At 40.0% G+C, this 24365-nt stretch overlaps 1 protein-coding gene across 1 annotated transcript in view; it reads left to right on the top strand.

Moving 5' to 3' along the window:
- The first annotated feature begins 11180 nt into the window (after positions 1-11180).
- prdm6 (PR domain containing 6) overlaps positions 11181-24365 on the top strand; it is a 176445-nt gene continuing 163260 nt past the window's right edge. The window contains exons 1-2 of the mRNA XM_067982195.1: positions 11181-11661; positions 17604-17908. Of these exons, the coding sequence (XP_067838296.1) occupies positions 11181-11661; positions 17604-17908 (786 nt within the window). The remainder of the gene's footprint in view (positions 11662-17603; positions 17909-24365) is intronic.

The following is a 24365-nucleotide window of genomic DNA, read 5'->3' on the forward strand; positions in this document are numbered from 1 at the left end:
CACTTGGAGTATTGTGCACAGTTCTGGTCTCCACACTATAGGAAAGGTGTAGAAGCATTGGAGAGGGTGCAAAAAAGTTTCACAAGGATGATACAGAAGTGAAAGGATATACTTATCAGGAAAGGCTGAACAGGTTGGGACTCTTTTCTCTAGAAAAGAGAAGGCTGAGGGGTGATCTGATAGAGGTCTTTAAGATAATGAAAGGGTTTGATAGGGTAGACGTAGAGAAAATGTTTCCAATTGTGGATGAGTCCAAAACTAGAGGTCATCAATATAAAGTAGTCACTAATAAATCCAATAGGGAATTCAGGATAAACTTGTTTACCCAAAGAGTGGTAAGAATGTGGAAAGTGCTATTACAAGGAATAGTTGAGGCAAATAGCATAGATACATTTAAGGGGAAGCTAGATAATCACATGGGGGATAAAGTAATAGATAAAGTGCCACATGGTAGGCTTGGCGTCAAGATTGCGGCCCATCGAATAAAGAGGGCAACATGGATATAGAATTGACTAAGTAACAGTAAACAGAGAGTAGTGGTGAACGGTTGTTTGTTGGAATTGAGGGAGGTGCACAGTGGCATTTCCCAGGGGTTGGTGCTGGGACCACTGCTTTTCTTGATATATATTAATGATTTGTACTTGGGTGTACAGGGCACAATTTCAAAATTTGCAGATGAAACTAAACTTGGAGGGGTAGTGAACAGTGAGGAGCACAGTGATAGACTTCAAGAGGATATAGACAGGGTGGTGGCATGGGCAGACACATGGAAGATGAAATTTAACGCAGAGAAATGTGAGGTGATGCATTTCGGTAGGAAAAATGAGGAGAGGCAATAAAGGGCACAATTCTAAAAGGGGTAAAGGAACAGAGAGATCTGGGGATATATGTACATAAATCATTGAAGGTAGCAGGGCAGGTTGAGAAAGAGATTAAAAAAGCATATGGGATCCTGGGCTTTATAAATAGAGGCATAGAGTACAAAAGCAAGGAAGTCATAATGAACCTTTAGAAAACACTGGTTCGGCCACAACTGGAGTACTGTGTTCAGTTCTGGACACTGCACTTTAGGAAAGATGTGAAGGCCTTAGAGAGGGTGCAGAAGAGATTTACGAGAATGATTCCAGGGATGAGGGACTTTAGTTACATGGATAGACTGGAGAAGCTGGGGTTGTTCTCCTTGGAACAGAGAAGGTTACAAGGAGATTTGATAGAGGTATTCAAAATCATGATGGGCCTAGACAGAGTAGATAGTGAGAAACTGTTCCCATTGGCGGAAGGGTCAAGAACCAGAGGGCATAGATTTAAGGTGATTGGAAAAAGAACCAAAGGTGACATAAGGAAAAACCTTTTTACACAGTGAGTGGTTAGGATCTGGAATGCACTGCCCGAGGGGGTGGTGGAGGCAGATTCAATCATGGCCTTCAAAAGGGAACTGGAAAAGTACTTGAAAGGAAAAAATTTGCAGGACTACGGGGATATGGCAGGGGAGTGGTACTGGTGGGATTGCTCTTGCATAGAGCTGGCGCAGACTCGATGGGCTGAATGGCCTCCTTCCACGCTGTAACCTTTCTATGATTGTATTCTATGATTCTATGGTATGCTGATAGGGTTAGATGAAATAGGGAGGGAAGAGGCTAGTGTGGAGCATAAACGCCAGCATAGACCAGTTGGGCTGAATGGCCTGTTTCTGTGCTGTAGTTTCGGTGTAACTCGATTAAAGATGTGCCATTCAAGGAAATAAGTTACATATGAAATGGTCTACCAGTGAATTATTTCTACTGAAAATAATCGACGCTGTTTATATGCATTATGTGCCCTGAATTGTTATGATATGTAAACAAAAAGTAGAAGTGCATCTCCACTTTTTATTTACCAAATAGCACATTTAAATATTGTGTACTCTGTTTTATCTATGACACATACATGTGCCATTATAGACCCTTTTTCCTATAGCCCTTCCAATTGTTTTTGATAACTGTGTTCATTCAAAAATATATGAAACAAAAGTGTTAACTTTTGTTTACCGACACTTTAGTTTTAGATATCATATTTCAGTTCTAACCAATGGTCTATACCCAAACATTAACCTATCAATTCTAAGTACACCAAGTCATAGGGCTTTCCACTGTCCATTTGGGTTGTTATTTCCTCAAAGAAGTTGAATAGGCATGATCTTCTCCTTCTGAATCCATGCTAACTGCTGATTGCTATGTTATTATTGAAAAGATAAGCATTAGGTTTACTCCAGATTCCATTATTGTACATGGAATTGAATTGAGACTAATGGGTTTGTGTCTGATTTGTCAACCTTTCTTAATATGGGTACATTAGCTTGTTTCCAATCTACTGGTGCCAACCCAGTTTCCAATAATTCCTCATAATAGTGGTCAGTGTCACACAAAGGTCTCAGCACTCTAAAATAAAAAAACGTATGTCTATTTGTTTTGTGCCATTTTAACTAGTCTAGGATTTCCATCTCATTCATATCAAAGTCATTGATTTTACTTAGATTATCCCTGTTTGCACACTTGATTTATGCACTTCCATCTCAAGCTGGAGATCCTAATGTTACAAACCCCTGTTTTAAATCTGTGTTCGAAATTCACTATTACATTATAGAGTATTATTTGTATGTATCACTTTATGAAGCTCTCTTTCCAGTTTGGTGCCATTTTTTTCTCACACATTATACGTTTCTCACAAGCCTCTTCTGAGACTTCAATACTATTCCCGTTTCTGGAGAGGATAGTCACTGGGTGACCATTAGACTATTAACCAGTGGAGGTTTGAGTCCTTAGTAGGAAGATCACAAGTAAGAGGAGCTCCTTGGGAAGGAGGAAAATGGGGACTCTTTAGGGTCAGGTTGGCTCCAGCATGACACACTTGGCAATGGGAAACTGGACTTCTGTAGAGACACAGTAATCTGATATCTGAGCCAAGCAGGTCCACAGTATTCTTAACATTTCTCTGTTATTCCATCTAACCCCCCTAAATCTGACCCTATGCGCTGTTCTTCGCTCCCACATCCAAAGTGTTGAAAGTCAGATGAGCACTGAATCTACTACTCTAACTCACTCTTTCCAAGGACCCAAGGACCCGTGAACTATGGAACTCTTTGCATCATTCAGCCTTTTCTCCCTCCTTCTTCAAGCTTTAAAATCCAAACAAGACGTCAGTAATTTTTGTTCTTTTCATTTTTTTCTTTTCAAACTTGACGGTGTCCGTCGCCCTTCACCTTGGTTTCTCGATAAATATAAATGAAACCTATTTTTCCTTATAAATTAAAACTCGAAACAAAATCGTGTTGTGGTATATAATCCCCAAATATAGATTTAAATTCAATTTATTGGCAAGGCGGAACGAAAACTTGACACGAAGAACGCGCCCAAGACCGGGACATTGTCAGAATCGAAATGATAGTATGCAATGATCCCAATAAAATGTGTTAAATTTGTGGGAGAGTTTAGTGTCTGAAAATTCAATTTACAGGCATTCAGCTGTTGTGATAAAGGACATTTATTCGATATTTTCACACCGAGCCTATTCAAGTTGTCATTTCTGGAACTTGGGCGGGACAGATTACCTGCCAGGAAATGGCTACACTTAGCACATATTCATTTCTCATAGGATCCCTTTTATGCGGTAAACTCTTACTTAAGTTAAGTAAGTTCTCTTTGTAGTACAATGTTTAATATGGCAGTCGTTATGTCTGAACACCAACTTGCGGCTGCGTGGACCTTTCCGTGTTTCCGGATTTGTAAGTGTGCAATTCTATTCATTACTGATGTTACTAGCTATTTTCATCTTCTCAACTTACACTGATCTCTGTGCTAAAACCGGCAACATTCACACCATATTAATCTCACTTTTTAATGACATAACGTGCCGTATTTCGCTTTGCACATTGGATTTATAATTTGGATGTGATACTCGTTTTAAAAAAAAGAAAATTGAAACGTTCAAATGCCACAGTTGAATGTATTAATTTTCACGGAGTGGACGTGATTGAACTGCAATACAAAAACGGCGTGTAGGAGGTTGGGATGAACATGTTTCGACATAGTTCCAGAAGATATTCGCATGTGGGATATATATCGGCCAGCCGGAAAGGGGCATTTCTACCCAAGAAACTGTTTAGTAGTATATAGTTGATACCTTTCCTGATGGCTGTTTGTCCAGAAATGCCACGCGTAAAGTAAACCAGCTCGATATGTATCAGATATCTGACTACGATGGTGTAATACCTGATTGAATTCTAAATTGTATTTGGGTGAACCAGAAACAATATTAAAAGCAACCTGTGCTGATATTGTAGGTACCTAAGAAGTCCTGAATGATAACCATACGTTCGCTGTAATTTGTGACAACTCAAATCCTAACCTTAAATATCCTACAGAATCCATATTACATTATGCCTTTTCCAGCTACCATCACAGACCCTTTCCTGTTTCGTAATGTTGATAATTTCCTCCAATCTGTAGTGCAATACCATCACGTTAGAGTGACGTGTGTAATATCAAATGTCTTTGCATGCTATTAAAACATAGCCTGTCTCCATTTAAAACTTCAGGTGTTACACCTGGTACAGCAGTGAACTGTCCAACCATTATGGACTACCGCGCTGTGTCTCTGTGATCACGCTGACTTCAGTAAAATGGACCTATTTCCTAAAACGTACTATTGAGAACACATCTGCAATAAAATTCTCCCCTGCAGCATTAGTAGTAGACGCAGGATTGTATATGATTACAGTCACCACATCTAAGAATACTCCTCAATGAATAACCATAGGATTTTCCTGATATTCAAATTATTTAGAGAATTAAATTATATATCATTATTTATTTATAACGTAATGATCAAAAGCAACATATTTCCGTTGAGTTTAACAAGTCTATTCATAATATACACCATAACAGAATTTACTAGTGGACACATTCGTCACATTTGTCAAATATCTCTCCACGGAGGCAGGAACACCCAATTTCTAAAGTATAATAAGCATTGGACAACTAGATAGATATGGTTTATCGTTGTAGATGTAGAAAGGATGTAAGATCTCCCAGCAACTGCTCCGGTCAGATACTGCTAGCCAATGTGTTTCCAATGTACATCGCTACCCAGTGGCTATCCAGTCCTACAGCCTCTTTAGTGGGCCTGCGGACTTTTATTCAGAACTGCCAGTAGATACAATCCATTTCACGTCTGCACTAACTTCGTGTTTACTTAAAGTGGTCGAAAAGATTCGGTCTGAACAGTTCCAAGTAATTCCCTGGACTCCTAAAATGCTTGTGGCTGATTCTTACACTCCATCTGTTTGCGATATTAATCATTTAAATGTGAGTTTAATTCATCGAGTGAAATGAACAAGAAAAGGCAATGCTGCATGATCTAGACAGCTATAGAATCCAGCCTACTTGAGCCAAGAATGGGCCCATTTGGTTGCCAGAGGCTATGCTATTAATTAATGGATAATGTGTAAGGAGAAATCAAATGCATTAAGGACAACAACAACTTAAATATTCACTTAATAACTATTTATTGCTGATATTACTTCTATCAGTCTAAGCTAAAGGACTTAATAGACAATTAAACCTGTCTGGCTATGGAGGCCACGCTACAGTTTCCAGCATATTGTCTCTTGTGCAGGTTTCTACTGACCCTAACGAGAAGGGTGCCATCGAAGCACAGCCATGCCAATATCCACTTCGGTTAAAATAACAAACTTCATAGAGGAATATTCTAGTCTACAAAGCCCAGTCGTGTCATCAAGCTAAAGGACTTTAGAATCACCCACTATTTTTACTTACAAGTCAAAACAGATCGCCATTCAAACGCCTTTGTGTATAAAACTGATTCAATCCCACACACGTTGATCAGGAAGTGTCGTGGTGACGTTTTCTTGGAGTTTGAAGTATGAGGCGGACAGGTGGAGAGAGAGTGCTGCTGTCTCTTTAAGATGTCGAGTGGGTGAGGCTATGAAAGTGTGAGGAGCTGCGCCCCCTTGGGTTTGTTCAGTGACTACTGGCGAAAATCACGGAGTTTGGGAGCTGGATAAGTCACTGTGTTTTCAAAAGAACGACTTCCAACAGCCTTCGACGCACTAAGTTCGTTAACAGTTTTGTTAAATATCTGTAATTCGATTTTCCAGCTGCAATGTGCAATCTACTAAACATATTTACAACTCCTCGTGTATTTCACACATTTATTACGTTAGATCGCGCTTTCTAAGATTTGTAATAGTGTGAAAATAAGTCGAAGCAAACACCGGGGGAGTCACACCCGATAATTATGATTCCATTTACAGTTGATATTGTTGCACGTGAAAGGCTTATAAATTCGATGGTGACGAATTACTCCAATGTCCTTATTGATCGCGTTACTACTGTAACACATCATTCAGTGACACGAGTTTTGCAGCATTTTAACATTAATTCTGAATACAACTGCAATGTAGCATATATGAAGAGCCACAAGTCTACATTTTTTGGGACTATCACTCATTTTAAAACCTCATACCGTATAGTAAACGTATATTCATGAACGTGGGTTTAAGCATTGCTCTTTCTGATCATTTTTATAGTCTACAATACATTACAGTCCTCCCAATTAAACAGGGATTACTTGAAATGTAACCGATGTGAAGTGTCTTTATGACAATGGCGTTACATTGTTTTATTGTCAATACCGTGTCCCGAATATGCGCCTGGACATTATAAATTCTAATACGTTTAGTGAAAGATTTTTTTTCTGCTGTAACTGGTCTTGTATGGATTGCGATAATTTTTGGTATTTAATGTTTCCATCTTACATTTCCCTCACAAATATTGATCGCTTATCGTACAGTTAATTCTTTCTAGTGTTTCCAACGGGTATTGAACTTTCCATCAACAGGAAAAAGTTTAAAATATTTCGCATGATGAATGCGCAAATGTTTCAGAATTATATGAAGCGCACATTTAGAAAGAAAAACTGAACCGGATAGAAGACGGCACCAGTACCCGCCCCGACATTATTTCAAATAAGCTGCTGCCGATAATTCTACTAAAACAAGTTTATGTTCATTTATTTTTGAAAGCATGCTTGGCTGAATGCCAAACATTATCGATGCAAGTGATAGTACCATGTAGTATTTCCCCCAGATTTTTAAGGATGGGAAAGTTAGTGAAAAGTGTTGATTCAAACCATGTATGTAAAATTTAAAAGATCCATATTATTTTTAAAGTTCAGTGTTAATGATAATGAAGAGCAGAATGCTTGTATAATTGTTTACAAATCCGTCAGCTTTTAGAGTGGATCGTTACAATGTGCTCATTAGATTTATATACGGACCGTAATTATAGTCCCGAACCATTGACTGGCAAGTTTACAATCTGTTACACTTTCTCTTTCCTTTCTGTACCCAAAATAAGTCCAGATGATGCAAGAGAGTGTGATCTTCATTAATCCCGCCTGAATAAATGTCTGTATTAATGAATTATAAACCCATGAAGCCGTGACCTTAAAACTATAATCAGGAGACACCCCGGCTAAGAAAAGCTGTTGAATTCTTTATCGGACTCCTGTCAAAATGAACCGTCTATTTGTCTTGCCCGATCAAGAGAATTAATTAACAAGAAATGCAAACTTTTAATTGGGTGTCAAATGGAATCAGATTTCCTAATAACCAGCAATCCAGATCGAACCCTGCCTCGCTTCTACCTTGTGGGACATGTCAAAAAATTGTGACTTGCTTTGGATATTTTACGCGAGAAAATGATGAATTTCGGTAGTTAATTTATCGATCGCAGCTCCCATTCCCGCATGTTTTATTTTAGAAGTCATTAATCAATGAAGAAAAACATGAGTGTGCTCTCTGCATTTAATACACTGCGCCTTATTTCAGTCCAACAAATTTGCTTAGAATATCCACATCGACCGCTGGTCCAGATTTTTATATACACGCACATATACACACATCTCATAATCTAATAGTTTTATAGGAAATACTAGGTGTGATTGTTTTCAAAATCCAGTCTATTTTTGACTTATACACTTAGCCGAAATCATAATGTAGAAAATTTTTGGAAATGCTGGATTTTTTTCCCTTTTTGCATGATTGTTTACAGAAAACAGCCAGGCACAATAAACGAAATATAATCTGAATATTAATTTCACGTTAAGTTATCAGATCGGTTAAACACATTGCATATTAGCAGAATTCATCAATCAAGTAAATGTCAGCGTGTTGCTAAATGCGAGGAATACGATTCATTGCAGCAATTAGACTTTGCTTAAATAAATTTACATTTTTTTGCTATAATCGACAGAATGCATTAGCAAACTGACCTGGCTGTTGTTGGGCACTTTGACAAACAGACGGACATGTAAGATTTTGCAATTTCTCCCAGAGGACTCCTCTTAATCAGACAGCTAGTGAGCTCTTTTATTGCTCTTTGCCTCTCAAGTTCAAAAAGTCCCTGGTGAAAACAGTTTTTATTTTCCCCCACTATATCGTTCTTTTATTTTCTTTAATTGAAATCGGATTTGTTAAGGTGACAAAACTGAATGTTATGGGCAGCAGACTGACAATGATATTACAGAGTAACACACTGTTCTTAAGTATTTGGTTGACGCCCTTTCCCTATCTCTCAATTGTTGAAATATTTATTGTGTAATTAGTATGTCTCAAGTGAATGAATACCTCGACACGCTGCATCTTTAACTATATATACTACAGCATGCTGCTGCACATATTACACTTTCCTGTCTTTATGTGTATCTCAGTACGTAGTATCACAGTCGATATCCAAATCAATCGCAAATAATGTAAATAGTCGCAGATACTAAATAAATATTGCAAAGCAACCAGTGACCATACCTATTTTCTTTGGGTTCAGTCTATTCCGTTTATTCCAATAATCTAGACGCTCATACATACCTAATGAACATGACAATGTAATTTTACAAAGTTCTGGTTCGGAGAGTGTTTATTACCAAGCCCCACTTTGTTTCGGCTTTGCCCAGTGTCGTTAATGGTATTTTCATGGAAATGTGCCTCACATGCTTGGTTCTAGCGCGCAGTGTATTATTTTATAATATAAAAGGAATGTGAAATAAACCGCATGAACTCTATAAGATCTGTCCACAATGAACTGCCAATATATCACCAGCTATTTGAGTGTTACATAAATAACGATCACTACTGCAGAACTCAATACTCGTGGTGTCTAGCACAGTGTAATAATACAGTACGCACCATTAGTCGTTGCTTTAATAATCTGAAGTTCAGAGTTCAAAGTATTTTGGAATCACGTTGGTATAATACATTCTTTTAAGTGAAGCAAATTTTTCATAGTCAACTTTATTTCGCACCAAAATTCCTTTCCGCGTGATTGTGTTTGTCTTTTCGCTGTGTGTTATCAATCTATGGACTAGATGACGGACGACCTTGTCAAAATGACGCCAGTCAAAACATTTCCAGCGCTGCCCCACTGGAGTTAGTAGAATATGCACCGCATTAGATAGAGACACAATCCAAACACACCAGCTACTTTCTCAGAATCTGCTCCGATTGGGGAGTGGGGGGGGTGGGGGGTAGTGGGATGAATGACCAGCCACTGAAACTCTAACCTGAATATTCCCATTACCTGCGGAACAACCGCGCGTTGAAAGAATTAAATGGTGCTTTGGAAAACATTGCGCACACGACGGTGTATGCGGAAAGGATAATAGTCAAAAAGTAACAATGAAACGTGGAACCAGGAAAGAAAAGTTGTCAAAGATGAGGGAAATGGCGCAGAAAGACATTCGTGACAAAAAAGGATAGGGAGATAGGGACAGAAACACAAACGATGGTAATAGTAAGGGCTAATGACTGGAAGCGGAAAGCATATATACTTTTTAAAAAACTCTACCAGTTATATTCTGGCCATAGCTATCTAAACCATTTTATAACATGCCATTCGCTTACCCTTCATGTCTGACTTCTCTACTTCTGATCCACCCAAGTGACTTCTTCGCACTTTTCTGTTAATTGCAATTATAGGAGCAAACAAATAGAGCATGTTTAGTAGGTCCCCAGTAATTCAGGGAATATATTATATATACACATTGTTGAAATAGATTATGCAAGTTGTAGATCACAAAAATAAACAATTTATCACATTGAGATACGTTATGACACTCCTATTAATGATTGCTGTGTTATTAGGTTTTGGTGTTATCTTTACAGAAATGAGATAACATGTGGTGGACATGGATGGAGATTGTATGTAGTGGGGTGTGGCTGCTTTATAGTTTTGATCAATGTTACATTCCCCCCTCCCCCGTCCACTCTCTAATCTGTGCTGTCGTAAAAACCACGTGTCCTGCTCCAAGTCAGCTTGTAAACGTTATAGGAACCTCATAGATGAACAGAATCCTGTGGCTCGGATCTAACACACGCCGACATCCCACACAAGAACCATGCTTTTCGGATATGAGTAAACAAATTTAAAGAAAGCAAGAAGCCCCTGTTCTACGATCCGAAGTCTGATTGGAATAACATCGTAGGTAAGTAGTGTCAAAACGGTATCCCACGGCGTTATTCAGTACTGTAATTGTACAGAAGGACGTCAGTTCCAAGTTGGGCAGCTGATCGAGGAGTCCTGCAAGTTTTCTGCAAGTTATTACGTTATGAATTTACTTCTAAGAAAGATCCGGTGAGAACAGATAGTTGGTGCCATGTTACGATATTCACGCGGTATCTAGAAGCTTACTGGCAAAAGAAAAACTAAATATATATATTTCCAAAATGTTCATTTGTCATATGTAAAAGCGGCAGGTTCTTACAATTATATTTTTCTGGGTTTTGTTGTGTGTCGTGCTGCAAAATTTTAAATTTTTTTCGTAATTACTTGACATGTCTCTTCAATTGTGGTCGACTGAACATAGATTCCAACTAAGTTCAGTTCTACCAGGTTGCCAACCTGTGTGCAATACAGCTTTCAATTCATAATCGCTTAAGTTAAAATGTGTTTCTACATTGATGAGATCACATTATTAAACAACATGCTTATCATAAATGTTTAGGAGTGCCTAAATTTGCCTAAAAGCTTAACTTTGAATAACTTATAAAGATTTGTTTTATGCATTACATAATTAGTAATTAGCTAACGGTAATTTTTTTTAATTATTAAAGTTGGAAATCTTTTGAGATGATGAAACCCAGCGAGCCCAGTGGATCTGCTTTCCTGAAGGTCGATCCCGCCTATATCCAACATTGGAAGCAGCTTTTCCCTCAGACCCAGCTGAAAGTCGGCTCCCTGACAGTGATTCCCAACCAGCTGCAGCCGCTCGATAGAGCTGGCCCGGCGACCGAGAGCCTCCGCCAGCACTCGGGACTTCTCACCACCTCGTCGTCCTCATCCGCCTCCTCGTCCTCTTCTTCGGCGTGTTCTCTGTCCCTCTCCGTCCTGACCCCGGTTTCTGTGCCGCAGATCTCGGTGTTGGGGCAGCGCCCGGGCTCCGATCCGCCCTTGGCGCTCAACGGCAATCAGAGCAAAGAGTTGTGTTCATCCGGGACCGAGAGAACGGCGAGATTCTCCTTCACAACAGAGGATCTGGACTATTACCTGTACGGACAGCAGAGAATGGAGATCATCCCTCTCAACAACCATACAACCGATCCCAATAACCGTGAGTAAATCATATCCTCATTCTCCAACAGTAAACCAATATATTATGTCAAAAAATATTGCTTTTCTGGCATATTTTCCCCCAACATAACTTTAATAAAGGAAATAGATTTCAAATTGTAGACAGTGTAGGCAAAGCATATTGTGAGGTAAGGTGTATAACATTTGAGTATCCCAAGCAGAATGCTCACCCCAACATACAATTGTAGTTTCCCCACTGAGATAACATTAGTCACAAGCAGGATCACAGTTTCTTGCGTCAATACACGTCTCCTAGACTATCCTCTTCCCAGTCGCAGATGTACAGAAGTTTTTTTTTGATTTTCAAAAAGCTTATATAAAGTTTTCACTTCCCCCTCCCCCGATAACAAAGGCGACTGGTATGGAGTAAAATGACATGTAATAAATATACAACACAAACCCATTCTTTTAAAACACGGAACACGATAATGCCTGACACTGGTACATTGTGGGTTTTGTTTTGATTTGGTTTGTAACTGTACTGAATCAAACGTTTCCTTTGTTGGAATCAATAACAAAGGATTACAAAGCAACATAGGTTGTTCCATAGAACTGGCTGTGCTTGTAGTTATCGCATCCTTAGTTTTTGTTCAAATTACACACACGTTTCCTTATAATCAATGAAGCGGACAATATGAGTATTATCTTCAGTATTAAAGTATTTTCAGCCAACTGTACAAAAAATGTTTTTTTCGGCAATAGAGATCAACTCATTGGAACATCAAAAGAGTTCTTCAGTAAACTAAAAAAAGGTAGAATGCATTGAGGCTATTTTAAAATCCTGATACTGTAATGCACAACTTTATGTAGAACATGGCTGAGCCAGATGTGATAGACATGGCAAGCCGTCAATACGACAGTGATGGGGATGAACACATACTTTTTAGCTGTGTCTAATTAGTATCTTAATTACAGCGATGGTTTAAATATGCATTTGAAAACATTGCATACTGCAAAACTAAACGTGATTTTAGTTCAGTCTTGAGCGGCATAACGTAAAGGCATGGACTTAAAAAGCACTCGCTGTGAAAGGCACCCATTGATTGTGCTGTAACTTTTTAGTTAAAAACAGTTAAACATTTAAACTCGTTGACAGGGACGGGGATGCAGGAATATGATTTTATCATCGACAGACTCAGGCAAAACATTTGTTTTCTGGAATCCATAGATACTTTTTTGTTTGATCGATATTTTTTCAACAGCTAAGCTGAGATAACTCATTTCATATATAGAGCAGCTTGGATGAATGGGCAAGGTCTTTACAGATGCTGAGGTAAACAGAAACCAGTGAAAGGTTTCACTGTAAGACAGAGAGATGCTGGAGTTATAGAATTAACTGATAAACGTCACCTAACTTCCCGATCCGTATTCTTTCAAAATCTCCAAATAAAGTATCCCAAAAGATCAAATATGTCAAATTAGCACATATCCTCCATAATCTAAACCGTCGCTTCAAGAGTGACTACCACCTCTAACTATAGCTTTATTATCCATATTTCCTTTGGTTGAAAGGTGGTGAATGTTTATTTAACGTGATAAAATGGTCCATCAGCACTAATCTCCATCGATAACTGCCACACAAAGATGAGCGATGAGCGGACAAGACACAATTAATTGCCACTAGTTTTCTGGAGAAAGCTGGCCGAATCGACTGTATCAGGGCACCGATCGATCGCCTCAGAGATGCTATTCATCATCTCGGTATTGTTTGGGTCTCTTAGGGACCAGCCGCAGTTTTATCTAAAAATCCTATCTGTCTTCCCCCAAACTCCGTCAGCCTGGTAAAATCCAATCAGCTGCCCAACGGCGCCATGCAGACCCAGTCTTCATCTTTGTAACAAGGAGCACACCGAGTATTGGTAGAAATATACAGCAAGTCACAGCCGAGTGAGGGAGAAGTACTCACATGACAACTGTGTTTTTTGGTTGTATTGCAATTCCAGAGAACATATTATATATATATGTATAGACGATAGAATTAATGCAACATATTTCACATCTGATATATTCATATTATGATAGGAACTTATCAAGTGACGAACACTTTAGAATCTATGCATTTGGGTATGTACCAGTGCCCAATGTGCAGATACGTGCGTGCAGAGGTCGCAAATACACTATTCTGTCATTTTAATGCAATCTTATATTGACAACAAAACAAAATTATTATATAATTGAATGACTTTCTAATGTGGAGTAATTGGAAAGATGTATATCTTATATTATAGACAAATGCTAGCGTACGTTGTATGTATTTTATTCTGGGTATTTTTCCTGGCGGCTCAGATCAATCATAAAGCATGTGTGACATCTGTAGTTGGCAATTTAAAATAGGTAAGAATATTCGATATTGTTGTTCAAATATTTCACTTGTAGTGTGCTCTGCAAGTTAAACGGTGGATGCGGATAACGGCGACCAATGATTAAACGTAAAATATAAGAACTTCGCCAAGTGTTATTTTATGAACTTAAAATTGGTCACGGGAGTATTTCGGAAAGCCGCCTTGTTTGTAAGCAAACGAATGGGAAACGATTGAACTTTTTTTCAATATAAGTGACACAGTCTATCGGCATTAGAACAATTTTATGAGTAGTTCAGATAATTCCTATTTTTCTGTATTGTTACAAGGAAACGTCCAAGTGATTGGTGACAAAATGCAGGGCTCTTTTAAAAAGTTTAACAAGAAGTTCATACAAGAACCCACAATCGTGGAATTTAATTCAATTGAAACATGTAATTGGTTTCCTGAACAGCAGATAATTAATTATATGACCGAGGGTGGTATCTCAAGGTGTACAATGTATTATAACTTTTAAGCCATTTTGACCGCAATAAACCAAATACACAGAATATTGTCAGCGCAGTTTTAGACTTGGCCAAAATTGTAGTTCCGCCCTACTGAAATGCTTGGACTTTTTGAACATTCGTCTTTTCAAACGCTATTCAATGATTGCATTAAAGCGGACAGATTACTGTGTAGGCCTGCTTAACTTCCAGCTTCGAAATTGGGATTTGTTAGTGTTTCTTGTATGTGGCTTTTAGACAGAGGAGTGTAAGGACAGTACGATGGGAACGGTATCAGCATGCACACATTAAGCTGAGTGTAGCATGTTAAACGAGTCCAGTTAAAAGATTGGTTTATCAGCTTATCTCCACCTCTCTCCCTTTGTTACAAAGTAACATAATATTTTAAAATATCTCACAATGTTGGATAAAATTTGGTGAAATATATTTAACACTATTTAAAAAATCTTTTACAATATTTGTTAATGAAAGTCAAAAATATGTTTTAAAAGGGAAATTTTACTTGCACGTACAATAACCGAAAACCCCAGTTCAATCCAGTGGCTTAAATGAAACTGAAAGTGGCCCGGTCGCTGTAAACTTTGACTGAGTTGAGAAGGAACAGTCGGGTGGACGCTGTGCTGTTTGATGTGAACGGGACGAGCTGTTTGGAAAAGAGGCTCTGTCCTGTGAAAAAAGTGGAAAGCGACGAGTGCAGGGGTGGCTGCAAACTTCAATTTGTTCCAATCCCTCTTCCTCCGCCAGTCATAAAAACACCCTCAGTAGCTCGACACGGCCACTCCAATGAGTTTCCATCCATCAGACACGTTGCAGACAGACCAACAAATCTTCAGAGTCGAAATTGAATGGCAAGTTTTGTTGCAGAGCGCGTTAAATTGTTAGCCCAGCATCGCGCACCTCACCGCCTTTTTCACTGTATGTTTTGAGACACCCTGAATTTCTTAACTCATAAAATGTGTATTTTAAAAATATAGATATAAAGCATTATTTATATACCCCATGGTCTCCACAGTTCGTGTCTGAAGAATATTTTTGCCAGACAACTTGTTACAAACAAGTCCCATCCCATTCCCACCGAGATTCATAAGTGATCGGGATTAAAATAGTTATAAATTTGTCGGTTAGATTGTATTTCAAAAGTAAAATTAACTGTCGCATTTGGAAGAATGTCATCAGTTCCAGATTATTTATTTTTTGGAACTGAATTAAATCGAGTGGCTATCTATAACATTTATTTAAAATAATAATGAGATTATTCATTTTCCGTGGTACTTAATGTTGGGCAATGGGACGTTCCAGAATTATTTCTCACTCATTTGACACCCTCTTTCTGTATCCGAATCTGTTGCTGAATTCATACTGTTGTCTCATAACACAAGTGTTGCAGTGATGCAAATTTCTCGATACTTTAAGATTATTTGGACTAAGATGTCTCCCCGAGACATTGCGGTGGATCGTAACATTTTCCCGTTGTTTTGTGCACATTCATAAGTTTCAAAACCAAGCGAAAAGCACAAAATCGACTTGGGTAACATAAATAAACGGTAGCTAAAATCGAGTCAGGAGGCATCGGCCCATTAGTGACTGCCACCATCAATTACATTAAAAAGACTCAAATATGAGACTCAAGGTGCTCTGAAATACAATAAATGAGAAAGTTTTAAACAGGGTAGAACTCAAGATGCAGATAACTCGGGGAGGGAGTGGTAACATGACGTTGATGCGTAGAATCACTAGCGACAACACCCCGGTACGGACACTAAAGGTTAGTTCGTACACTGACTGCAACTATGGACAGTACTTCAGGCATCACCGCGCAATGAAACAGAAAAATATGCAAATTGCACTACCTCAGTATAAAAAGGGTACTTATTAAATTTACTACATAAATTATTATATAACGATAGGTAGATAACAGCTTATATAGCCGGGCGTCACTAACAGAAACCTTTAAATCCAAATTTAAGCACTTAAATAATACATAAGTAATCAATTAAAGAACAATTAGCTAAGACAAGTTTTGAGAATGAATTTTTAAAAGCTTTAATGCTTGTAACTTTTTAATGTTTGCATTTAGGTTCTAATATGTTGAATGGGGACTAGCTCTCCATTCTATTTTACCCCTTTTCTCTTTCCATTAGTGAACTATGTAAGGGACGATTATAGTAAAAATATAAGAAATTCGCTTGAAGAAAATAAAACAAAAATACACAATGGCTCAATTTTTGCCTTTTTACAAATCCTTTACAAAATACTTTTACAAAATTATTTTTTCCTGTATCTGCACTGGTGAAGTCTGCACAATAAATAAAGTCTTTAACCCTCGTTGTAAATTGTAATAAGATGAGTAAGTTATGGGTTGCCACTTGCTGTTTCCTGCCCACTCCTTTCACTAATCGACTGCCTCTGTCTCTCCCCTCACAACTCTTTCCATTAGCCCTTTCTATTGCCACTCATTCTAACCTCATATCGTCTTCACCACTCAGTCAAACCTGTCTCCTCTCCCAAACCAGTCATTCTAATCTGTCCTTCTTCGTTGCTGTCTAGTTTAACCTGTCCCTCTGCATTAACACTAAGTACCGAATGAAGTGTCTTCACTCCCTTGGCACCCAGGTTACCTTGTCCATTCCCCTACCTCCCACCCGCTCAAGTCTGGCCCTCTTTCTCATTATCTAGTTTGCCTACAGAACAACATCCACTACACTTTAAAACATAATTCATTGTGTGGAGTACTTTGAGATGTTTCAACATGAAAGGCATTGTATAAATCTAAGTATTATTATTAGCACTGTAGTAGTCTAGTGGCCTATGCCTCTCCTTTGTCAGTTCTTCTTTCTTGCTGCCTGGACTAACCTGCCTCCCTTCCTCCCTCCTTCCTTCGTAACACACTGAAACTTATCTGTTCTTCTTGCTGCTCAGTCTAATGTCTTTTCACTTACAACTTGGTCTAATCTATTTCCCTCCCTTGCCTCTCAGTCTAACCTTCTCCCTTTGCTGCCAGCTTAACCTATGACCTCATCCTGGTCACCCAGTCTAATCTATGCCTACTCTGCTGTCACATAGTCTAAGCTGTTCCTTCCCTCGCCACCTAATCTAAATTGTCGTTCTCTCCTCAGGCTGTGACATGTGTGCTGACAATCGGAATGGCGAGTGCCCAATGCATGGGCCACTTCACTCACTGCGTCGCCTCGTGGGTACAAGCAGCAGTGCAGTCACAGCGCCACCCGATGTGCCATGTGGGCTGCGTGAGCTGCCACGGGAGGTGTGCCTGTGCACGAGCACTGTGCCAGGCCTGGGCTATGGCATCTGTGCAGCACAACGCATCCCACAAGGAACCTGGCTTGGACCTTACCAGGGAGCTGCCATCTCCAGGGAAAAGGTGCAGCTGGGAGCTCTCAGGAACAGTCGTCACCTCTGGGAGGTAAGAAGCAACTGGCCTTAAAACACTTGAACATCAATATATTCTGTAGAGCTCATGAATTAGTTTGTGACTTAAATGTTACATAAAGGCTACAACATGACCAGCCATGATATAGGATAAAATGTTACCACATGCGACAAAATCATTTCCATGAAATATATTTTCCTTTTTCATTGATATGACATCACATTCTATCACATTCGAATTACTGGAACAATTTTCCCATGAAAATCTATTTTAAAGAGAACATTCAAAGAGAAAATGCCTTAAAGGTCACATCACACAACATTAAACAGACTGGAAATCACACTGCCCCCAGGTATATTAGAACCAAATTACCAAGTAATACAATGTACAGTTAAACTCATCTTTTTGAATTTCTTTAGCTCCTTCACGGTTTAACATATCAGCGCATTTATGATATATAAATCATATCACATGGGCCTTCACAATGCATCCTTTATATCTCTTTGTGAGGCTGACCAGATAATTCATCAGCAATGAGTTCTGGTCACTTAGGAGCGATTCATCATATACTGTGACTGGCCATGATATTTTCTACTTTTTATGCTTGCAGTATATTTTGTACTGAAAAAAATGGTAATGTGTATTTTTGTAGTTGTTGTATCTCAAGCAGTTTGAAATTGTTTTTAATGTTACTTTATCATTTACAGTCATAACTGTAGAAATATGATTTTTATTTTCATTAGTATTGTTCACATATAAATGGGGCCTGCAGATAAGAAACGTTGATCTTTTCACATATGTGGTTGGTGTATTTAGTGCTGGTACTGACATATGAATCTGTAACTAACATAAGGTCTTCCTGACTGTTCTTTGCATATTAGCTAACTATTTCATCAAAAATAATCCTTTGCATCTTGATTGTTTAGGAGTTATCCCTTTGTGTTTGTAAATTAATTTCCTGGACGATGTATCACCAGGTAAAAACAATCTCCACTGAATGGCTTTTTGATATAAACAAAAATCGCTTCCCACCTGATTGATATCTATTAGCAATAGTGCATTTGTAAATTATATAATAAATGTGTCACATTTATACATAAAAATTCTTTAAAAATGAGAAGCTATGTTTATAAACCAGAGGGTTTGAGTTAACATAATTGTGATGATATCATCAGATCATAAGAACTATTGACACAACTTAAGGGAATTGACATTTTGAAAAAATAGACCAAAGAAAATTGAATCTGCAACAAATATAGTGTTTCCTGGAAATCCAACTGTTACTGGTGGTTATTATAACAGAAACTCAACTTATTCCTGTCTAGGAACCGATGCTACCCCAAAAACTCTCCAACATGAAAGTATATCTGGAATAACATCATAAAATATTACTTGTATTGTAGGTGAAAAATCAACAAGTCAAACTTTATTCTGACATTTGACAAAGACCAATATGAAGAAGGACTTTTGGGACAATAGATTAAATAAAAGGTTATTAGCTCAATAGTGTTGTTTTCTGAGTATAGATTTACTTCTGAAGCAGAAACCTTGATCCTTCACTGGAAATGTTTTATGATTCAGGTATTTAAAATACTTGGATGATTTAGATGTATGCAGGTATTTAACCTAGACTGTGATTGAAGAACTAGAGGACATAGTTTGAAAATTAACAATCTTCAAACAAGACTAGAGAAGTTGGAAGAGCTTTTTCCTCATAGAGTAAGTGGATATATGAAATGTTTTTAAAATGTTTCTCCTGGTATCTGAATCTTTTGCCAGGATCAATTTTTTCAATCATCTCCATAATCTTGAAAACTTCAATTATGTCATCTTGAAATCTATTTGCAAAATGAACCAGTGCAGTTTCATTAATTCTTCCTCATAGTTTTTCCTAAGGTGAGGTAGAATCTATGATATGATAGATTGTATATGGTCTGTAGAAGTGCTGGGTTTAATGGGCTGAATGTCCTTTTCATGCTCCACACTCTGTTATGTTCTTAATCCTGAACTGAACCTGTGACTATATGGTTGTGAAGCCAGTAATATATTCTCATCACCGTCCAGTTGTCAGGGTGGCTCTTTATTTTCTATTTTGAACTTTGTACTATTAGTATTTTTGAACTAATTAAAGTACAAAATAGTAATGTTATAGAACGGAATACCTTTTCCACTTTTATCACCTAATGTCAGCATCTGTCATCTCCTGATCATTTGTAGCAATGGCCAGATGTAGAGTAAAGCTTTCTTTACTCTACATCTGTAAAGCTTTCTACAGAGTAAAGCTTTCTTTACTCTGCCCCAATGATGGGGAAGATTGCTTATGGATTCTGTTTCTGGCAAAATTGTAAAAGCATTCTACTAAAAATAACTATCAGAGAAAATCCTTCAGCTAAGTTTACAGTGTTGCTAACACAAAGTAGCCAGAGGAAACTTTCCTCCAATGTGCTTAATTCCTCAGAGGAGTGCGCCACTATGTTTTTTTCCATTTCCTACACTAGTCATTCTTATAGGAGTCTCTCTGAGTGAGATTGACAAACTTAGGGCTCAATTTTAAAATGAAAGTCTGGGTGAGTTGAGGGTGGGAGGGTGCGGGTTGGGGTGGGGGGGGCAAAGAAAATCAGAGAAATCCAGAGCGGGCAGGATTCCCAGCTCCAACCCGCTGAAAAACGCGCACGACCCAGAGTCATCTGGATGCGCGGGCCATTCCCGAACCTGGAAGTCCCAGTGGCAATTAATGCTGGTGGGACGATATTTAAGCAAGCGAATGTATCCCATTGAGGTACTTAACGTACTTTATTTTTGGCATATTGGCCACTTAAAACGATTTTGAACTTACCTGGGCGGCTTTCCCATGGCTTCCGATACACGCCTGGATCAATGAAAAATAAAGTAAATAAATTAAATAAAATTACATTTCCTATTGTAAAAAAATAAATAAACATACCTTGCAAATGATGTCACCTGCACCCCCCCCCGCTCCGATGTCTGATGTCTCTCCGTGTCCGATGCCTTCTCCCCCCATTCCGATGTCCGATGTCTTCTGCACATCCCCCCTTCCGATGTCTGATGTCTTCTCCCTCCCCTTCCGATGTCTGATGTCTTCTGCACAGCCCCCTTTCCGATGTCTTCTTCCCCCCCCACCGACCTTTGTCTCCTACCCTCCACTCTCTCTCATAATGGCCGATGAGGTCTCTCTCTCTCTTTCTCTCTTTCTCCCCCCCCCCACTCTCTCTCACAATGGCCGATGAGGTCTCTCTCTCTCTCTCTCTTTCTACCCCCCCCACTCTCTCTCGCACCGGCTGATGAGGTCTCTCTCTCTCTCTCTCTCTCTCTCTTTCTACCCCCCCCACTCTCTCTCACAATGGCCGATGAGGTCTCTCTCTCTCTCTCTCTTTCTACCCCCACCACTCTCTCTCTCACCGGCCGATGAGGTCTCTCTCTCTCTCTTTCTACCCCCACCACTCTCTCTCTCACCGGCCGATGAGGTCTCTCTCTCTCTCTCTTTCTACCCCCACCACTCTCTCTCTCACCGGCCGATGAGGTCTCTCTCTCTCTCTCTCTTTCTCCCCCCCCACTCTCTCTCTCACAATGGCCGATGGGGTCTCTCTCTCTCTCTCTCTTTCTACCCCCCCCACTCTCTCTCTCACAATGGCCGATGAGGTCTCTCTCTCTCTCTCTTTCTACCCACCCCACTCTCTCTCACAATGGCCAATGGGGTCTCTCTCTCTCTCTCTCTTTCTACCCCCCCCACTCTCTCTCTCTCACCGGCCGATGAGGTCTCTCTCTCTCTCTCTCTTTCTCCCCCCCCACTCTCTCTCTCACAATGGCCGATGGGGTCTCTCTCTCTCTCTCTCTCTCTTTCTCCCCCCCCACTCTCTCTCTCACAATGGCCGATGAGGTCTCTCTCTCTCTCTCTCTTTCTACCCCCCCCACTCTCTCTCACAATGGCCGATGAGGTCTCTCTCTCTCTCTCTCTTTCTACCCCCCCCACTCTCTCTCACAATGGCCGATGAGGTCTCTCTCTCTCTCTCTCTTTCTACCCCCCCCACTCTCTCTCACAATGGCCGATGGGGTCTCTCTCTCTCTCTCTCTTTCTACCCCCCCCACTCTCTCTCTCGCACCGGCCGATGAGGTCTCTCTCTCTCTCTCTCTCTCTTTCTACCCCCCCCCACTCTCTCTCACAATGGCCGATGAGGTCTCTCTCTCTCTCTCTCTTTCTACCCCCACCACTCTCTCTCTCACCGGCCGATGGGGTCTCTTCCTCTCTCTCTTACTCCCCTCCCCCTCTCAGATTTGTAGCTCCTGTCGGCAGCCAGCCTGTCACGAAACCCAGAAAAGGCTTTAATTGGCCCCATTAGTGTTGAGATCGCAACCCGCCTACTTGCCTTCCGGGTTTGGTGCCTGCAAATCACACCCCCCGCCCCCCGCCCCGGCTGCCATCCCGCTGCCCTTTTAAAATTGAGCCCTTAGTGTCAATTTGTGGCAAATTAAGTGTAATTTTGCTCTCTGTCCTCTTGTGCCCATTGGAAACTAGATTGAGACTGCCCAACGTCATTTCACTTCGGATACTTACAGCTAATAGAGCAAATCAGTCTGCCTGTCTGAGCTGGATTCAAACTGAGGTCCCAGAGAATGAAGTATATCTTAACCTACTGCGGTGCTGAGTCCTTGTACTTTCTGCTTTTATTTCTCACAGGTATGACCCTTAAGAAGATTCCTTATCAAAAAGATAATTGAATAGGCATTTATAACATTTTAGGATATCAATCTCAATTACAACTCCAATCTTATAAATAAGTGTACTCTTGCGTACATAAAATTGCAGTTGTAGTGACTATGGTAAGTAGTAACATTGCTTGCTATTTTTAGACATTTGCAAGACATAAACCAAGGGTGTTATAGAAAGAGAGTCTATTAAAACAAATCTTGCAACTGTGTAGCCGACAGACTTATAAGAATTTCTTGGTGGCAACTATTTGCTGCTTTAGCAAATGCCACAAGACTTTTTTTTATTCGTTCATGGGATGTGGGCGTTGCTGGCGAGGCCAGCATCTGTTGCCCATCCCTAATTGCGCTCGAGAAGGTGGTGGTGAGCCACCTTCTTGAACCGCTGCAGGCCATGTGGTGAAGGTTTCTCCCACCGTGTTGTTAGGTAGGGAGTTCCAGGGTTTTGACCCAGCGACGATGAAGGAACGGCGAAATATTTCCAAGTTGGGAAGGTGTGTGACTTGGAGGGGAACATGCAGGTGGTGGTGTTCCCGTGTGCCTTCTGCCTTGGTCCTTCTAGGTGGTAGAGGTCGCAGTTTTGGGAGGTGCTGTCGAAGAAGCCTTGGCGAGTTGCTGCAGTGCATCCTGTAGATGGTACACACTGCAGCCACAGTGCGCCGGTGGTGAAGGGAGTGAATGTTTAGGGTGGTGGATGGGGTACCAATCAAGCGGGCTGCTTTGTCCTGGATGGTGTCGAGCTTCTTGAGTGTTGTTGGAGCTGCACTCATCCAAGCAAGTGGAGAGTATTCCATCACACTCCTGACTTGTGCCTTGTAGATGGTGGAAAGACTTTGGAGAGTCAGGAGGTGAGTCACTCGCTGCAGAATACCTAGCCTCTGACCTGATCTTGTAGCCACAGTATTTATGTGGCTGGTCCAGTTAAGTTTCTGGTCAATGGTGATCCCCAGGATGTTGATGGTGGGGGATTCGGCGATGGTAATGCCGTTGAATGTCAAGGGTAGATGGTTAGACTCTCTCTTGTTGGAGATGGTCATTGCCTGGCACTTGTCTGGAGCGAATGTTACTTGCCACTTATCAGCCCAAGCCTGGATGTTGTCCAGGGCATGGGCTGCTTCATTAAGTGAATACTTGAATAATATTCCACTGAGCTCTTTTTTGGTCCACAGTGACTTATCTCAGTTTTGTGCTAAGTGATAGCATATACGGACTGTTGGCCATTTCGTCCATCTCTGTTGAAAGCAGAAGAAAAAAGCTTGCACTTATATAGTGCTTTATCATGTCTCTTAGAAATGTTTCAAAACACTTCACAATGAATTACTTTGAAATGCATTGACTGTTGCTCTGTAGGCAAACACAGCAGCCAATATGCACTCGGCAAGATCCCACAAACAACAATGAAATAAATGACCAATTAATATGTTTTTGGTTATGTTGGTTGAGGGAGGAGTGCTTGTCAGGAAACCAAAGGAACTCATTGTACTTCTTTGAATAGTGCTGTGGGATCTTTCACATCCACCCAAATCAAAGAAATATGCAGACAGGATAATGTCTCATTCAGTGGACAACATTTCTGACAATGCCACACTCTCTTAGAACTGCACTGGAGTGTCAGTCTAGAGTGGGGCTTGGTCCCATGGACGGACTTAAAGGCAAAAGCGCAGTTCATAACAAAGCTGAAGAAAGTTAGAGAGGAAGTAGCAGATGCCTTGACCATAATTTTTCAATCCTCAGAAAAGCAAATTATGCTGCTGTACTGTAGGGT

The sequence above is a fragment of the Heptranchias perlo genome, chromosome 4 (assembly GCF_035084215.1).
Source record: "Heptranchias perlo isolate sHepPer1 chromosome 4, sHepPer1.hap1, whole genome shotgun sequence".
NCBI lineage: Eukaryota > Metazoa > Chordata > Chondrichthyes > Hexanchiformes > Hexanchidae > Heptranchias > Heptranchias perlo.